This window comes from Drosophila mauritiana, chromosome 2R (assembly GCF_004382145.1).
Source record: "Drosophila mauritiana strain mau12 chromosome 2R, ASM438214v1, whole genome shotgun sequence".
Taxonomy (NCBI): Eukaryota; Metazoa; Arthropoda; class Insecta; order Diptera; family Drosophilidae; genus Drosophila; species Drosophila mauritiana.
Genome location: NC_046668.1, coordinates 11943434 through 11961611, shown reverse-complemented (window position 1 = coordinate 11961611; position 18178 = coordinate 11943434). Strand labels below are relative to the sequence as shown.

At 42.9% G+C, this 18178-nt stretch overlaps 3 protein-coding genes and 1 non-coding gene across 6 annotated transcripts; 2 read left to right on the top strand and 2 right to left on the bottom strand.

The window, feature by feature from the left end:
• Positions 1–140: 140 nt before the first annotated feature.
• On the top strand, positions 141–213 carry Trnak-cuu. Its single transcript has one exon. It is a non-coding gene; the product is annotated as a tRNA-Lys (tRNA).
• A 3127-nt stretch (positions 214–3340) lies between these two features.
• On the top strand, positions 3341–17933 carry LOC117137142 (synaptic vesicular amine transporter). 3 transcript variants are annotated; one of them, XM_033298446.1, is made up of 9 exons: positions 3341–3582; positions 4547–4751; positions 7843–8356; positions 15785–15955; positions 16020–16158; positions 16283–16341; positions 16401–16996; positions 17128–17445; positions 17844–17933. In XM_033298446.1, the coding sequence occupies exons 3-9, from the start codon at positions 7864–7866 to the stop codon at positions 17913–17915; spliced, it is 1848 nt and encodes a 615-aa protein (XP_033154337.1). In that variant the 5' UTR covers positions 3341–3582; positions 4547–4751; positions 7843–7863; the 3' UTR covers positions 17916–17933. The 3 variants fall into 3 exon arrangements, with proteins under 3 accessions (XP_033154337.1, XP_033154335.1, XP_033154336.1); XM_033298444.1 differs by lacking the exon at positions 17844–17933 and having other exon boundaries at positions 17128–17747; XM_033298445.1 differs by lacking the exons at positions 3341–3582; positions 4547–4751; positions 17844–17933 and adding an exon at positions 6411–6703 and having other exon boundaries at positions 17128–17747.
• Positions 9738–10736, bottom strand: LOC117137145. The gene has a single exon (XM_033298449.1). The coding sequence runs from the start codon at positions 10630–10632 to the stop codon at positions 10210–10212; it is 423 nt and encodes a 140-aa protein (XP_033154340.1). The 5' UTR covers positions 10633–10736; the 3' UTR covers positions 9738–10209.
• Positions 12728–14144, bottom strand: LOC117137144. Its single transcript, XM_033298448.1, has 2 exons — positions 13903–14144; positions 12728–13710 (listed from the first exon to the last, which is right to left on the bottom strand). Exons 1-2 carry the CDS (start codon positions 14042–14044, stop codon positions 12728–12730), a joined length of 1125 nt encoding a protein of 374 aa, XP_033154339.1. The 5' UTR covers positions 14045–14144.
• Positions 17934–18178: the final 245 nt, after the last annotated feature.

The following is an 18178-nucleotide window of genomic DNA, read 5'->3' as shown; positions in this document are numbered from 1 at the left end:
ACTTTCTATAATTTTCAAACCTTCTAAGTTCTTAGAATATTTTTAGAATCCTTTTAGAAAATGATCTTCCTGAACATTCTATAAATATCTTCTTACAATAGCGTACTGGTTATGAGTTATCTGCCCAAAACCTAGCAAGTGCCCGGCTAGCTCAGTCGGTAGAGCATGAGACTCTTAATCTCAGGGTCGTGGGTTCGAGCCCCACGTTGGGCGAAACACTTTTTTGTAATTATTTTTTATTAATTTTTTGTTTAATATAATAAGTTTAAATATTTTATTTATACTAATTAACGTAAAATATTAAAAATAAAACTTATATTTTAGATCTCTTAAAATAATTAAAAATACTTCACCCAATTCAAACAGTAATCCTTAAATGAACCAGTCAGCTATTCACTTTCACTGGCAAAAAAGAAAAATCCCATTCAGCACAGCCAAAGCCTTTTCATTCGGCTGGAATATAAAAACGCAATAATAAATTCAAAATATTTGCGGAATTTTCTAATGAAGTCGGTCTCGTTCTCCACTAAGACAAATGCCGAGCGGAAAAGGCGAACTGAACTATGCGAAAGCAGGAGGAGAAGCAGCTCCACAAGCTTCCGATGCTGCTGAAGATGATGTGGCACGTGTTGATATTCCAATTGAATGCCACCAAATATGCGGCACCCACACAGGGCTCGGCGTATCATCCCCCGACCATGGGGAATCGGAAAATATATCTCCACCACAGACATACCCACACGAACCGGGTGACATTTGAACTTTGGCCGGGGAATTACTGACACTCGTCCTTTTAAATAGATTTCGCAAATGCTAATGACAGCTCGAGCTCGAGGATTGTGTGTAGCATTTCAAAACAAAAGGAAATTAAACATTTGCGGCCGAATGGATTTTCCGGTTTCCGTTTTCACTCCACTCTTTATTCTCGATTGTGATAAAAACTTGACCACCACAGTGGCCAGAGATTTCCATCGGAATGACCCGCATCAGTTCTAGAGGCACATTTGTCATCGATTTAACCCCCAGCATATGAAGTTAAGCTGTCATATGTGGCCAATTCAATTTGTCAGGCTCACAAAAAATCTGAAACCGGCCTTTTTAGCCCCATTTTAATCCGCTCCCAAAAGCATTTCTGCATTTATTGTATTATTTAATGCCATCAGTCCTGGTCGATTTCTAGTCCATTAACTTTGAAGTTATTTTGGCGTCGCCACTTTAACACTTCGATGGAACTCTCCACCTTTTTTTTATAGCTCCATTGTAGTTGTTGCCGCCAATGCTATTTTCCCCCGATTTTCCATCCAAGACTTTTACACAAAGCATGTGCTTGAAATCGATTTGTAAGTGGCAAGGTTTCGTATTGGTTTTCTTTTTAGGTTCAGGAAAATGTCTTTAGTGTGCGGCATGCAATTAAAGGCTGAGTTACTTAAGTAGATCATAGGCTAATCTAAAAAAAGTTAAATTAAATGGATGTTTTAGTTGAAAATATTTATTGTAAAGAACTTCATATTTACAAGTGCAATTTGATTTTAATTCATAAGTAAATTCCACAACTTCATTTCTCATTCAAGGTCACTTAACTATCTAAATGATCGAATTTTTATTCTAAATGAAACCAGATGCTGGCGCTAAATAACTTATTAACATAAATTACCCTATTTTCCCCCTTATTAATTTGTTAAGACTTCAAAGTGGTTGGTGTTTTTTTTTATCAAGGTAAAACCCAACCCATTTTTAACCGCTTAAGTCGTTCCATCTGTTTATGTTTTTTATACCATCCACTCTACACATTTTATTTCAGTTCGTTAAATATCTTGACTTCTATATGCAAATTTGGGACCCTAGACGTGATCACCAAAGCTACACCATCATCGTTGATGCTTATAAATATTTCTGGGCCCGTCAACCGAAGCCACCGGTGGCTTCTGCCTCTTACCCAATCTTCGATTCAGTCGCGTGTCGTTTTCCAATCGCAGCGGTCTTTGTATCTGCGCATCCGTATCTTTATCTGACTCTTGCCATTCGTCGCGTGTCTCATCCGGCTAGCTGCATAAATTTACAACAGCTTAAATGGATTAATTGAAGCGGCCTATGAGTAAGTGTACTCGTTCGGTTTCACCTCGAAAATCCATCAGGTGGTTGATTGTATCTACAAACGGTTCGCCGGCAGGGAAATTCCATCGGAAATTGGTTAAATCAGTGCATCAACACGTTTCAATTCATATTTACCATAAGGCCAATGTCCTGGGGTATATGCAATACACCTGTTACACCTGTTCGCCCGACAAGAAAACGCAAATTGTGACCTCGTTATGCGAAAATAAGGGTCGTGTGCGACTTAAAGAGGGTTTTCTTATGGTCGTGTGATGATGATGTTGTGAAAAATGCGGGAAATGCAGAACTATGTAAAGAAATACATGCCGTCTGTCCTTAAAATGTTAAATGACTAAGATAGATATAATATGGTAGATTTTTTAAGAGTGCTTGTGTTTGCAATATAAGCAGATATATAGTTAACAAAGAATGTGTAAGAACCGGTTTGTTAAATTCCACATGAGATATGAATGGAACTAAAACATCTAAATTCTTTGGTTACCTGGAGTTTAAAAAACTTTTAATATGTAAATAAAAAAAAAGGGTTCTACATAGACTAAGACCCACTTTTTCTGCCAACCGAATATTTTCAAAGTAAGTTTACTTTACACCCCAATTTGCTTTCCTTAAAGACATTCAGTATTTGACTTTAGCGAAATGCGAAACCCATTGAAGATGTCCTTTCTGGTGCCCAAAAATTGAGTTGCCACTTAGGAGGCGAAAATCAATTAGGCATAATATGCGTGTGCCATCGCCCCCCACCATTTTAACTTCTATATACATATATGTATATGTGGCAGGCAACCCCGAAATGCGTTGCATACTTACAGGCGTAGCGAAAATAAATTCAAACAGAGGAAACCCCAACGCACACATACAGATGAGAGAGCGAACACAATGAAGGCAATTGAGCAGAATCATTGCCGTTGGCAGTTTCCATCAATATGCCAGGATGGGAAGGAGCACACCAAAGTGGGTGTGGAAGTGGGGCAGGAACGGATAAGGATAAGGGGAGCGTGCTGGTGCTGCAACAGGCAGCAGACAACAAGTGGCAGCGCTGCCAGCTTCGTTCTACGTCCTGACGACCAACCTACCACCTACCACCCCCGCGCACCGACCACTTGTGCCACCAGGACACCCGGCCACATTATGGACGCAGTCGTCCGCCGTCGACGTCGCAGGCGCCTCGTGCGCCGCCAGCGGCCAGCGGCATTCAGCGCATCTGCGTTCAGTGCGAGATGAGATCTCGTGGCTGATGGACGTGCCCGTTTCCCACGCTCGCAGTGCAGCCTCAGCACCAGAAAAGACACTTGTGGCACTCACTCGCAGTCAGCTGCTGTTTTAGCCTCTAGTTTAGTTTTTGTTTCCAGCAACAAAATCACACGCGGCAATTGCAACAAATGTGCGGCGAAATTCGTGTTTAAGTCGCAAGCACCACGCAAGCAAGCATCTTCTGAAAATATGTGAAAACTTCAAAGATTTAAGGGTGTAAGTTTAACATCGAAATTTAACTCAAAGTGATATTCAATTTTTATTTTATATTTTATCAGATTTACACATAAAGCTTGTTTTAAATTTAAGTTATTTTAGGTTCATTTAAAAGTGTTTAAAATGCAAAAATTAAATTCATTTGCTAACAACAAAATGGAAATGCTAATTTCTTCTATTATAATTATAGTCTCTTTATAATTACATTGCAATGTGAAAAGGCAATTAAAACGTACTTAAAAGTATCATTATTAAAAAATGGTCTATCCATGTGTAATATTTATATAACAAGATTGAATGACAACGATATTATAAAGTTGTTAAAGCGTTAATTCCTCGCCTGCTTAATGAAAATCAATCAAAAATCAATCGAAATTTGCTTTTTAAAGCCTGTTTATTTAGACCTACTTGTGTTTATTTATTAATCGATTTGAATCGAACCTGCCAGGCAAACAATATTTTTCGCTCGGTTCGACAACCGACAGAAAAAAAGAAGACAAATAAAAGTATTAACAAATATAGATGTAAACAGTATTTACCTTACTTTATGTGCCCTCTCGACAAATAGCCGCAATCTCATTGACTGTGGCATATTTGGGTATTGAATAATAAATCCGCAAATATATTCAATCGTATTTGCTTTCAGCACTCTGTATAGTATATAGTAGTATATAAAGTTGCAAAAGGTTCAAAAATTTTCATGTATTATTATTTAAGATCTTTTATAATGCCCACTTTTGGCCGTCTTTTGTTGGCCAACGACCTTGCCGCCAGCCCAGCGAAGAGCAAACAGTACTCCCCTCAAAGGAAAACCTCTTGAGTGCCATCACAAAACACTGAATCCACAAGTGGCGGCCACCGCCAGCAGAAATCTCTGGGCCACCGGAGACATTGCAAATCCGCTTCAAGCGCCTTTATTTAAATGACTTCGTTTCTTTTCTTTTTTTTGTCGATTCTCCCACAGGAATACTCCAACAACGCACAACCTCACCCGCAAAAATCCGGCTACAACAACCACCTGACTTCATCAACTGGCAAATTTGCAATAGTATCTTTGGCATTTAGCAGACCAGACACACAAAACCCAACCCATCCGCCCATTGAAACCACATTTCCGCTGGATTTTCCCCAAAGAAAGCTAAACGAGTCGTTTATAGGAAATTACTCAGGTAAGTTAAAAAAGAAATAGTGGGAACGTGGTGTTATAAAGAGAAGATTTTGGAAAACGCATGAAGAAACTAAAGAATATTCATTTTATAATATATACATACAGTTTTCTAAATTGTGAATAATATTTAGTTTTTGAAGATGCAGAAGTTCCAACTCGCATATAAAACAATATAATTTTAGTATTTAAAACCAAAATATGAACATTTTTCAGAGCTTTCATACAAAATCTTGCAATTTAAGCGCAAATTACAAAGAATTGTTTTTGAAACAGTACTTTTGTAAGCCTTTGAATTGAAGCCTACTTTGGCACGTTCAACAAATCCACTTCAAAACGCCTTTGTTTTTGAGTTCCGATCTTTTTTGTTTCAATAGACGATTGCTTGCTGGCATCGATTTGTGCTAATTAGCTTAAAAGGTGCCTCATTTACACGCCCCAGCTATACATATATCATACATACATATGTATCTCGCTACCGTTTTGCAATTAAAATTGTAATTTATAGCTAGCTGTTGGAAAAAAAAAGTATAATCAGCTGCACCTTTGGGCGTCGGTGCAAATTTGTACAGCAATTAAATGGTGGATAAAAAGCCGACTTGAAGGGCTGCCAATTCCTGGTTGATTATACGGGAAAACCAGTTTATGGCCTTCCACAAGCCGAGGTCTCTTCCATCTGCCTCAATGTCAAGCTCAAATCCACTGGCTGAGCGCAGGCATGAGCTACGTTTTAATTAATAGACATCTGAAAAATGGGCACAATTTAAATAAAGTTGCGTGCCGATGCTCAGAAGAGGCAGCAAGTCACTACATTTTCTAAACCAACGTCGCCAGTTGAGAAATCTTGGGCAATTAGCACAAGCCACAGCAGCAACAACAATTAAACAAAAAGCAACGACAAACAGTAATCAAAATAAATATCTGAGGGAACATAAATAAAGAATTAAACAATCGCATTCGTCACATCGCATCGCACATGCAGCTCAATTTAATTCAATGCAGGAATTCTATGTTATATACTCTTTTCTAAAGATAATATGCAACTTAAACAAATTTCAAATAAATATATATATTATACTGGAGCTTTCGAAAGAGTATTAAAACTTTGATTTAAAAAAATTGCATTCAATTCTCCTGGTTTACATGCATTATTCTGGTATGGAATAAAAACATAGTATAATACACGCGATACTCATGCACTTAAGAATTGTTTTTAGCAATTGAATTAAGTTCGATTATAATCAAATCGAAATGAAAAAGTTCAACTTTCAGGCTCTGAAAGTCAAACTTGAAAACCCAATAAATTAGCATAATTTAAAATCTAAAAAAAAACCAGTATCTTTTGTTTGAATCGAATTTTCCCACGCCCATAAACCGAAATCGCATGCCAATTGTTAATTAATAATTATTAAAATGTGTTTTACACACTTTTCATTGTGCATTCATTTGAAATGCAAAGACCCATGCATTTACTACGCTTCCAGCACTTTTTTGTATAAAAAACTAAAAAAAAACTAAGCGAATCTTTTTCGCTTGCTCAAAATTAATTCGTTTAATAAGCCGCCGGCGGCACGCTAATGTTTTTAGTTTGAGTTGAGATCGCCGACTTGTCGGTAGAATTCGAATCCGCGGAATGAACGATCCACCCCGAAAAAGATTCCAAAGTGAACCAATTGTGAAAAAGAAAGTGCAATCCAGACGATACATTCGTACTTCCCAAATGCAAATCATACAGCCTTAACTTCTGATTCTGATTCTGATTAACTGGCCACAGAGTCAGCGGCTAATTAAGATTAAAGTGCGCGTTTCTGGCGGCTTTCAGTGATCATTAGCCATATATAAATATCGGTCGTTAAAGCAGATTCAGGTTCATTAGTGCACGTGATATTCTAGAGGAGAAAGTTCAGTTTGTGGAGCATTAATACCCAGATCTATTAAATCAGGAAAAGCTGACAGGTAAATGATTGGCTTTCATGTCTAACATCATATCATTTCTTCTAAAGAATGTACATTAAATTAAAAGTGAATTTTTCCAAAATGATAAAAAGATTCTGTCCTTTATTTAGTAAAGGCATAGTATGCGAATACCAGATATCCTAGAAAACATAGCAGATATTTGTTTATTTATATGAATACTACTTGTCGCTTGTTATAAATAGTTATCCCATTTGTTTGCCATTAAAAAATCTTCCCATAAACAACAGTAGCGCAATTAAAACAGAGATTAATGGACAAATATAGGGGCTAATTAAAACGATGCCAGATTTCCCTTGTACTATAAAAACTAACGCAACAGCTTTGTATTTAGGCGGCCAATTCCAGTTGATTTAATCAATTGAAATGACAAAATTTGCTGCCATTTGTTTGTCACGCCCCCAAACGTGATGCAGTTGTATGAACTTTCAGCAGCTTCCTCGTCTATTTGTCAGATAATTTTCATTTGTCATTCAATGCCAACACTTTATCATTGCGAAGACGTCATAAACAATCAATTGTTCGACGGCACAGGCGGCATCAATTGTAAACTTGATCAATTGCAAAGTAAATTGAAGGCATTATGCAAAGACTATTGGCGGAAGACTTGATTCATCTTCGGCTTCAATTACGAGACTTTTCTTTTTTTTGCTAAAAGCAGTGGGTTAATTCAATTTTACAGCCGAAAACTTAAAGAACTCTGCATTTTCGACTGCCTTTTGTGAGACTTTTCGAGCGAATTATGCTGGCAAATTGAATTTGCGCCTGGCGATAGGCAACAGAAAATGTCAAAATTACAAATGTTGCGCATACGCCCCGTGTGTTTGGCTGTGTAGTGCGGGGTGGCTGGCAATTAAATAAATATTTAAATTGCGTATGATTCAATTAGAGTCGTGTTGCCGTGTGAAAGATACGCTTCTTAATTGCCAGCCCCAAGACTTGTAATTCACTTTTAATTAGCGAAAATCATTGGGGCATAAAGCGAGCGTGCGACTTTTGGATTTGATTTGGAATGGGAGGGGGAATGGAAATGCGATTGGGAATGGGAACGGGAAAGCTGCTTACTCTTGATTTGATTACATTTTAAAAAGACAATCGGCTTACTGCCTTGCCATCCGTAGCAACCAGCGGCTAGCGACGCAATGCAATCATCGACCGATGCGGGCAATGGTGGACCAAGAAAACACACGCAGAGCACAGCCCCCCAGAAGCAGTCGGAGATTAGCGAGACCACCTCCTTCACCGTAAACGCAAACACCACCACCACCACCACCACCAACAGCCAGCAGCAGCAACAGAATCCCGGCGGACCCGCCAGCAATACGCCCAGCAAAAATCCCTTCAAGCAGCAGTTGGACAGCAATCAGCAGAATGGCAATATGGACCAGGAGTGCGGCATCATGGGCGTCGGCAAGGAGCCACCGGTACCGCCGCCGCCCACCTACCAGTCGCAGTCCTACGCAGGACGACAGGCTCCGCCGCCAGCGGATCAGTACCGCGAGGAAGATCCACGCGCTGCCGGGTCCTGGGCCGCCGCCAAATCCTGGATGGTCAGCTGGCGGGGCTCCAATCGCCTGGTGCTCGTCATCGTGGCCATAGCCCTGCTCCTCGACAACATGCTGCTGACCACAGTGGGTGAGTTTAACTACACTACTACCTTAAGATACCTGGATACATATATTACGACGCATAAATCTTATTCCCTGCTGGCCATTAGCATTTAATGAGCATTTATCTCCCGGGAGCTGGTTATCCTTGCCAGTCAATCGCCTGGAAATTGTCCATTTCCTTGGGGAATGGCGCAAGTGGTGGCATAAAATTACCACTGAGCGGCACTTAAGCTAATGAACGCCTTCCTGTCAATGCGAATGGTGGTTGTCAGTTCATCAATCCCAAGGATTCTGAGTGCTGAGGTTTTCTCAGGATTCTTAGATTCTGGTCTATGCTAGAACTTCATTGAAAATAGTATTCTTTAACTGGAAAAAACATATCCTTCTAGCAATGCTAGAGGCAATGTATCGTTTAGCAATACTTCAACTTTATATTATATATATCTAAACTAATTAATTAGCAAAGCAAAGATTTCGCAAAGAGCTTAGTGCACCCTTAATTTATGTGGGAAGACCTGCAATTAAATCAAATACCAGCCAGCAGCTAATCAATGCTGAAGTGCCCCTGCTTAGTCATTATCAGATACCAATACGATGGCCAATGGAGCAGGCTGAGTTGGGCAGCTCCAAGTGCCGAGCCGTCGACAGTCAATTAAATGGACACGCACTGGAGGCGAAGACCCTCTCCTGCAGTTGACACTAAAACCCCACCAGGGAAAACTCTGCGGCAGTGGATGGGGCGGTCGGTGGTGGATGTGTCCAGCAGCAAGTGCTTGTGTCAAGTGTCTGGCCAAACACATGGACATTGAGTGGGAATCCTCCGGTCCTCCAGCCTGACAAATACAGCAGGGCGAAAGGAAAAAAAACAAATAACCCGAAAAAAAGTGGGGCGAGATTTTTCTTTGTGCCAAACGTTCATGAATTTAAATCAACAAGTTGGGCGAAAAACCAAGAGGAAATAGCCGAACCACTCGAGCAACTTGTTGAGATGGCACGGAAGTGAAAGTCAAAGGAAAAGTGGAAAAACTATTAGCTCCATAGGAGAAGTTTCCACCCAGTTGACAGGATAAACGGATGGGAAAAGGAGAAGGAAAAGGGAAAAGCGGCTGGGCTTTTAGCGTTTGACTGGCGGCATTTCCACTTAAGTGCTTTCCCGATTCGCGCACAAGGTGCTGAAGTGAAAATTGCTGCAAATACATTTGATTATTACATTTGATCTCTGCCCCAACGCTTTTCCCCCAGCATTTTCTTTTCTCGCATAATATTGTCGTAAATTAGATTTAGCAGGGATCCCGTGGAGATTTATATGGACCATGGCGCTATCCGTTTGACTCGATAACAAATTGAATATGCAATAAGCTCTTGTTTTATTGAAGAAGATTGAATAATAGTAGCTTAAATGGGGCTTACTTTGATCCGGGCATGTTCTGGATTTATACTTAGCCAATAAAAGGAGTATTTTGCATTTAAATTGGTTGAACTATGCCAATTGATTGTTTTTAGTGAGATTTGAGGATGATTGGACTGGACTTACAGCTTACACGTTAGTAATACTTCTTAAAACTAAATTTATTGGAATTATTTTTTCATTTAAAGGGAGCTTGGATTTTTTCATTGCTTTGTTTATTACTTTTTTAGGGTTAAGGACCATATATTCGCATTTGATTAATCAAACATTTAAAGTGAACGTAGAAGTATTAGCACCAAAAATAAACACTAGTTCTGGCTTTTCACAGATATTATATATTAAATATACCGAATTGAATGTTGGGGTCTATCCAAAATATCCAACATATCCTAACCTAGACTAAAAATGTTCAAAACTGCCTTTCAATCTTACGGACATCACAATGATAGAGTACTCATAATCCATGGGCATTACTTCGCTTGCTTCTGCTGGTCGAGTGAGGCCACATCCACCGTCTCCAGCTTCTCCAGACACACGCCCGGTCGCCTGGTGGGCGTGGTGGCCAGGGATCGAGACTTCGGACCACTTCCACTTGTCGCCGGCGGCAGGAGCTGATCGAATCCGCCGGATGCGTCCTTGGTCAGCGAGGCGCTTCTGGAGAAGGGAAAGTAGGCATTCAGCTGACGTTCCAGCACATCCTTGTTGATGCTCGTCTCCCAGATTTGCTTCTGTATGATGCCACTGTAGCGAGCCTCAAAGCTCTGCTGATGGCGCAGCAGATCCGAGGCTCCAGATCGACCGCCTTTGTGGCGTTCCCGCGTCGGTTCGCGCTCGCCAGGTGTGGGCGTGGCCGGCTTAAGGGGACTGCCCAGGGAATCCTCGTCGGTGGACATGCCACTAATGGCCGGAAAATTAAAGTGCGCCGTGTAAAAACTTTGCTCGTTAGGTGGCCAACAATGGGTAAAAGTGGAACTCCAATCGCCGCGAGAACCTGCCGCGTCCGTTGCAGAAACGCGAATAAGTCACGGCAGGCGGAACGACTTGTCTATAAGTCCGTTTAGGCCTGTTATGTGTGCAATCCGAAATACACCCAATATTGTTGCGCATTTTCTTTCTGCCGTGAGCGAAGGAAGCGGGCAAAAGTCAAACGTCAGGCGGGCAAAGTTTTTTTTCTTGCCTCCAAAAGTAATTGCTCCCCCTTTGTCTTTTCGCTTGCCTTGAAGTCGAAAACTTTTCCCCGCTTTCCGTTGGCCACGGACTCGGATTCCGTGGCTGCCACCCAACCAGACCCATTTCCAGAAAGGTCACAACCGTGCGGCTTTCTCGGTGTCGTTTCGCTGTCATGCCAGACGCAATGACTCATTGAGCCCTGCGCTTATCCCCCACCATCTATAGCTATTGCGATGTATCTCCAAAATGCACAGAAAACAAATCTAATGAGTTGGGATTACTGTTCTTATCTGAGCGAATTCTTCAGGATTGAATATCTCCTCCATGCTTCCGCTTATTTCTATAATTTTGCTTGCTGAATTTCCTTTTACCTGTATCGCTGGTAATATTGAAATCGAATCTAAACACCGACGCGTCAGTCATAAAATAATACGATGACGACGACAACGACAACTTGCCACGTGTGGCAGGTGGATAGTTTAGATTTGGGTGTCGCTTGCATGACGCTTGATGGATATCCAAGGCATCTCCTTTGCAACGGTTGACGGTTGTTATTCCATCAGACTGATGGATATGTAATGTCCATAATTAGTTTACCGCTTAGGTTTTAACTATAGTAAGACCCATAAGTAAGAAAAGTATCTTCAAGCATATACAAAGATGTTTTGAACTGAGCTAGATATTTTAATAGCATTAACCCTCTCTTTTTAATAGAAGTGTACATTTTTAAGGCCAATACTAAAGGTTATAATACTTCTTTTGCATTTTTTAATGAATTAACTTTACAAGTAATGCCTCGATTCCGTTCCAAACTTAAAATCTCTGCCATTCTGCGCAAAATTACCACATTCATTAGGGTAAAACTTTAACTTCAACTTTATGCCATTGTTAAACATGCAATATTACCACAATTACATTGATTACGCTCCATTCACGTGGGAATCCCCGCAGGATCACCCGCCCCCGCAGGCTAATAAAAAAACGCAAGAATCAACAATGAAGTCAGAAGCGAAATCAAAACAAAAGGAAATGGGCGTGGCACATGCCGCCGACTTTTCGGGGTAATCCAAAAATAAACTTACCAAATTCGATAAAAAGTAACAAACAAAAGAAACTTTCAATGGCAACGGAACAAAAACGAAAATCAATAAAACCAAGAAAAGATTGTGCGATATTAATAAGTAGTCCTCCGAAGCACAAGAAATACCCTTACAAAAATAGGGCAAGACGAATTTTTGAAGGTACTTGACTTGTAAAAATAATATTTGAATTTTATAATGCCAAAAAATTATGGTACATTTAAATTTACACATTATAACTATACCGTAGTTATATCTATTTTAATTGGTATTAGATTTTTTTAAATTTTATAGTTGCGGTTAGAGTATACCAAATCTGCGATATTATCTAATATAGTTTGCTGTATTAGTCTAGGTATTAATATACTATATTATTAAGTTGTTCTTGACAAATTTAACCTTTAGTTAGTACGGTTATTTTGGGAAAGGATAACAATTAGAAGTTTGACAGCTGCCTAAAGGTTAGATATATATATCAAAAATATCTCTCCAAAATTAATCGCAAAAACGACGCAAAAGTCAGTGAACCTTGGCAGTTTTTCCTATTTTACCCATACCAATATTAGTGATATATTATTTGCATTAAAAAGGGAAACATATAAGAGTTTCTTTTTATTCATAATAAATTACTAAAAACAAGAAATCGTTCTAAAAAGTTCTACAAATTAAATTACATTTTTAGTTAAGACGTCTGTTGTATCGATTACCTTCAGACAGGTACTTCAAAAAGTAAAAGTGACTACAACTGGCACAACTCACTGAAGCTGGTGCTCAGGGTATCCTCGCCAGAACCACCCATGCCACTGCCCGTTGTGGAACCTGCTGCCAGCAGACCCTTCTTGGGCAGACTGGGCATGAAAATGTGCAGCTGTTTTCGGCTGTCCGAGGCGGCGGATGAGCCCATTCCCCGGCCACTGAGCGGTGGCGTACGGCTGTCCTCTGGCAGTGGGGATGCGGTGGCTCCGCTGTACAGGCGCGCCGAGGCCAACTGTCCAGCCAATCTTCTCGTGGTGCTGGCACTGTTGCTCAGGGTGCAAAGGTCGATGTTGCGAGCGGGTCTATTGAGGCGCACGGGAACGCCCTCCTTGTTGAAGATTATGGTTATGGGCTTGGCATTGGAGGCGGACACGGAGGAGCTAGTGACCTGTGGGGCAACGGGTGGTGGCTTGGCGCTGGGCTTCCTGGCCACCGATCGCTGGTGATTCACTGCCGCAGCCGCCACGCGCTTGAGGCTCATGCTGCGATGGTGACTGCGCTGCATCCGCTGCGCTGATCTGGCCAACTGGGCACTGCCACTGGCCGGCGGAGTGACCACCTTCTCCTTCACTATGTCAGTGCGTCCTGCCAAGTCCAACCAGTGGAGCACCCTTTCGGCCAGACGCTCCTCGGGATTATTAGCCGTCGTGGAGAGCGTGCTGTTTGCATCCTGTAGCGAACTCCTGCGCGACTGATGGTCAATGTGGTGGTGCTCCATGTTGTAGGTGCGTCCGCGACTCAGCAGCCAAGCTCGTCGCTTCGACTGGCGGCTCTGCTGGCGCTGCTCTCCTCGTTGACCTCCACCCGACGAGGGGGCGGGTCCTGGACGACCACCCAGGGTGGGCAGTGACTGTTGCTGCTGCAGCGTCAGCTTGGTGGCGTCCAAAAGGTACTCGTCCAGGTACTCCACACTGTCCTCCACGGACTGCTCGAGAATCTCGTAGGATTCCGACTGCTGGTAGTTGCCTGGAATACAGATTTTAGTTATTATTAGCTTTTCTTTTCCATACCTTATAGATGGATTCACAAATAACTTCAAATGTTGTGTAGAAACATCCTTTGACATTCCACTTTTTCTATCAAAATCCATGTCCAATTATGGGTTTAACTTTGTAAAGGACCTGCATCCGTTTAGACATAAGATTATGGAGCACCTACCCCTCAGTCTGGTCTTCTGTCGCTTCCAGCGCTGCCTCTGTCGCGGCTCGTAGTCGAGGATGAAGTGGCGCCTCCCGATCGCCTCCTGCCACACGGAGCGCACAAACAGCGGCCTGCTGGCCGACTCCCAAATGGGTCGCATTTCCTCCCGCTCCTGCCGCGTTTTCTATGGCTAATTAAATCCTGTGCATATTAAACGGATAAACAAAAGCGTACTCCAGCGTCCCCAGTTCGGGCGTTGAGTTGTCCTCTTCCTCGTCGCCGGTGGATGACTGGTTGCTTCGCCAGTTGCCGCCTCACTGCCGCTTCTGTTTGGCTTGACGACGACGACGCCAGTGTCGCCCGGCATGTCGAAGTCATGTATCTGGGTGACCTGCGGACAGAGCCACAGGGCTGCGGGAAATGGTTCTAAAAAGGTTAGAAGCTATTTCAAAGGAGCTAGTATATATTTCAAAAGCTAGTATATTTGGGTAAAGAAAGCACACAATTCTTTCATTAGAAACATGCTTCTTACTGGATTTAAAATGATCTATATTTTTTTATTAGAATCCTAATAACGTATAAGTTTCTGTTCCACCTGATATCCCTGATATCCTTTGAATCTATCACATTTCCCGTAGCCCTGAATCCTCGATAGTGACTGTTTGTTTGTCTAGCTGCCCGAGTCGCCTTCCTTTTGGCATTGCGGTTTAAGTGTCTTCGACACGCGAAATGCAACCGAGGCGACCGAGTGACTTCCGCTTGCTGCTCCACCTGCCCCAAAAAATCCACCTTCTAACCCCTAACATCCCACGCCATCCACTTTCTGACCCCGGCAGCACGTGCTTTTTCCGAAATTATCATTTTTATGTCAAAAAAAAAGAATCGGGAGACAGTTTAATGAGTTGTTGGGGCTGTCGGCTTGGGGAATTACTATGCAACATTTTTTTTGCCGGCAGCACTAAATTCGCTGCTTAATCGCCAAGTGGTTAACCCCAATTAGTTAGATGTTGCCAAATTTGCATATATTTCCGGTTGCATGGCACAAATGGCATGTTGTTGGCTCGTCCACATGGCCGACATATGTGACAGTTGAGTGGGATTCCAGGTCAGTTGAGACTTCCACTTTCGCTGAACTTTGGCACGAGGCACAAGGCACGGGCACAGGCTAATACCAAACTTTGGAGTTCAACTATCCATCTATCCAACCAACTGTTTAGACCCAAACCCCAATCCCATCGAGCATGAATGGCACTCATTAAACAAAACCCCCAAGCTGGCAGGCAGGCAGGCCATACATATATGGTTATGGGCTGTCAGTGCGATAACCACGAATAACTGGCTGCACAAGCAAACAAATTACCCCAACAATACTTCAAACTCGGCACACACTCAATTGAAAGAGCCACTCCGCTGGGAGCCAACCTCTGACCTCGGCCTAGCACTTTGGCAGGAAATGCAATTACAGTGGGGCCCGTTGAGTGGAGCTCCAGAGTTCTCCGGGTGTTGATAATAAATATAAACAGAGTCGAAGCATGCAATAAACAAATTGAATTTGCCCGCCGGAGACGACGAAAGTTGCATGCGGCTTTATGCTAGACATCGCAGAGTCCATTAAACGCATCGTTGTAAACGTGGCGTATGCGCAATTTTGCACTCTTTCCCCTCAATTTTTGGTTGCAACTCAATTAGAATCGAGGGTGGGCGGTAAAGGGGGGCAATCTCTGCCAGCGGCAAGGCAATTACAAAAGTTTCTGGTGCCCGGAGAACGCAATTACCAACCGGCGGCCTGGTGAAAACTGCGCCCAGGGCGCACAAGAGCGTTTAGGTTAATTGTGAGCAAATTCTTTTTGTTGCAATCAAATTATAATGGTCTCCATTCTGCCCAAACCCCACCGCTTAGTGCCCATCATACCCGAGTTCCTGTACGACATACGACATCCGGATGCGCCGCTCGACAGCTTTCCACGCACACCATTAACGTCCAACGTTCCACCGCCACCGACGCCGTGTCCATGCAACAAGGATGGCAGCGAGGCGGCTCCGCTCGAGATCTCCACGATTAGTCCGGAGGGTAAGTGTCTACGTAGCCGCTAATTGGCCAGCAGTCTGCAGCGAAAGTCCTTGAATATCCACAGAGAACGAGACCTACTACCGGGAACTGGAGGAGCGGCACAACGAGCTGGTGGGCGAGACCGTCGAGGTGGGACTACTGTTCGCCTCCAAGGCGTTTGTCCAGCTGCTGGTTAACCCAATTGTTGGACCCCTGACTCACAGGTAAGTTTCATGAACTAATGGGATTATCTTTGCCATAGTTAGATTGCAAGAAGATGAAACTGATTTGTGACTTTAAAGTATTTATACTTATCATTTTCCTGATCACATATTTATATTCCTGCAGGATTGGCTACAGTATTCCCATGTTCGCTGGCTTCGTGATTATGTTCCTCTCAACGATAAGTAAGCTCCACTGGCTCCTCAGCACTAAAAATGGTATTGAACCCATAACCTTTTCCCAGTTTTCGCCTTTGGACGATCTTACTTGGTACTGTTCGTGGCGAGGGCACTGCAGGGGATTGGATCATCCTGCTCCTCGGTTTCCGGAATGGGCATGCTAGCAGATCGGTTTACGGACGACAAGGAGCGTGGTAATGCCATGGGCATAGCACTGGGAGGATTGGCTTTGGGCGTGCTCATCGGTCCACCATTCGGCGGCGTGATGTACGAGTTTGTGGGCAAGTCGGCTCCATTCCTAATCCTGGCTGCCCTGGCCTTGGGCGATGGCCTGCTGCAGTTGTTCATGCTGCAGCCATCGATCCAGAAGGCCGAAACGGAACCACCCTCGCTGAAGAGCCTGATCAGTGACCCTTACATTCTGATTGCTGCTGGTGCCATCACGTTCGCCAATATGGGCATTGCCATGCTGGAACCCTCGCTACCGCTGTGGATGGTGGACAACATGGGCGCCACTCGCTGGGAGCAGGGCGTGGCCTTCCTGCCCGCTTCCATCAGCTACCTGATTGGCACGAATCTCTTCGGACCGCTGGGACACAAGATTGGACGATGGTTTGCCGCCTGCTTGGGATTGATTATCATCGGAGGATGCTTGATATTTGTAAGTATTCCTTAGTCTATCTATAATACAATTTTTAAATTTATGTAATAAACATCGTAATCGTCACTTGTGTTTAAAGTTCGCTTAAGAATTCGCATCATTAAAACAATATAATTTTGATTCCTTTTCAGATTCCCATGGCCACTTCGATCACTCACCTGATCATCCCGAATGCAGGACTTGGCTTTGCCATTGGAATGGTGGACTCCTCGATGATGCCGGAACTGGGCTATCTGGTGGACATCCGACACTCGGCGGTCTACGGCAGCGTTTACGCCCTGGGTGATGTGGCCTTCTGTGTTGGCTTCGCCGTGGGTCCCGCCTTGTCCGGATCGCTGGTGAAGAGCATCGGCTTCGAGTGGATGTTGTTTGGAATTGCCATACTCTGCTTCATGTATGCTCCACTGCTGACGCTGCTCAAGAATCCACCGACCAGCGACGAGAAGAAGGTACGTATGGCCAGGGAGGCGGCTGAGGCAGCTGCAGCCGCTGCTGCCGCTTCAGGGGAATCCTCTGGAATCCCCCAGCTGACCGCATCCTGCCCGGCCATCATGCATGGTACATCTGTTCCCGATTCGGATGCCGAGGCGGGCAGGACGAACGAGGCGTACGAGAGCGAGAGGCTTTGAGTCTCGATACATTGCTTAATTTTAATTTATTATTATTTTTCGTATACTTAGTCATTATCATTGTTTTTAGCCTTAAGTTCAGCTTAATTTGTTTGTAATAAAACTATTAATTTTTATTTAAATCGCTGCCTGAGTTTCATTTTGCACGATACAAAACCATTCTAGGCAATGCATTAGACTAACCCATACCCTTTTCCATTTCATTTCTGTGATTTCAGTCTTTGATATATGGACGCGATCGGGCTCAGGTACGTTATGTCACCTATCAAAACTACGAGGAAGACGAATAAGCAAACGATTTAACTCCAACGCAATGTTGCCAAAAGTGCAACCAAAAATCCAAAAAAAAGGGTTATAAAATCAAGAAAAAAAAGCGAAGATCAGAGAGTAACCGTAACCACAACCAACAATATCAGTAATATCATATGAAATTCCAATCCAAATCGTTATTCTTGTTCAATGTTTTACCCAAGTTGCAGTATAGTATTATACTATTGATCATATCAAGAAGTAACCTCCCCCCAAAAACTTTGCACATGTTAAAGTAGAGCAC

What these genes read in the sequence shown, in the direction of transcription:
- LOC117137144 (XM_033298448.1), bottom strand. Translation starts at nt 14,044, where the DNA reads ATGCGACCCATTTGGGAGTCGGCCAGCAGGCCGCTGTTTGTGCGCTCC. An exon ending in ACAGAAGACCAGACTGAGGG is followed by an intron (nt 13,711 to 13,902) that starts GTAGGTGCTCCA and finishes TCTGTATTCCAG; the next exon opens with GCAACTACCAGCAGTCGGAA.
- LOC117137145 (XM_033298449.1), bottom strand. Translation starts at nt 10,632, where the DNA reads ATGTCCACCGACGAGGATTCCCTGGGCAGTCCCCTTAAGCCGGCCACG.
- LOC117137142 (XM_033298444.1), top strand. Translation starts at nt 7,864, where the DNA reads ATGCAATCATCGACCGATGCGGGCAATGGTGGACCAAGAAAACACACG. An exon ending in CATGCTGCTGACCACAGTGG is followed by an intron (nt 8,357 to 15,784) that starts GTGAGTTTAACT and finishes CCCACCGCTTAG; the next exon opens with TGCCCATCATACCCGAGTTC. An exon ending in TCGGAGGATGCTTGATATTT is followed by an intron (nt 16,997 to 17,127) that starts GTAAGTATTCCT and finishes ATTCCTTTTCAG; the next exon opens with ATTCCCATGGCCACTTCGAT.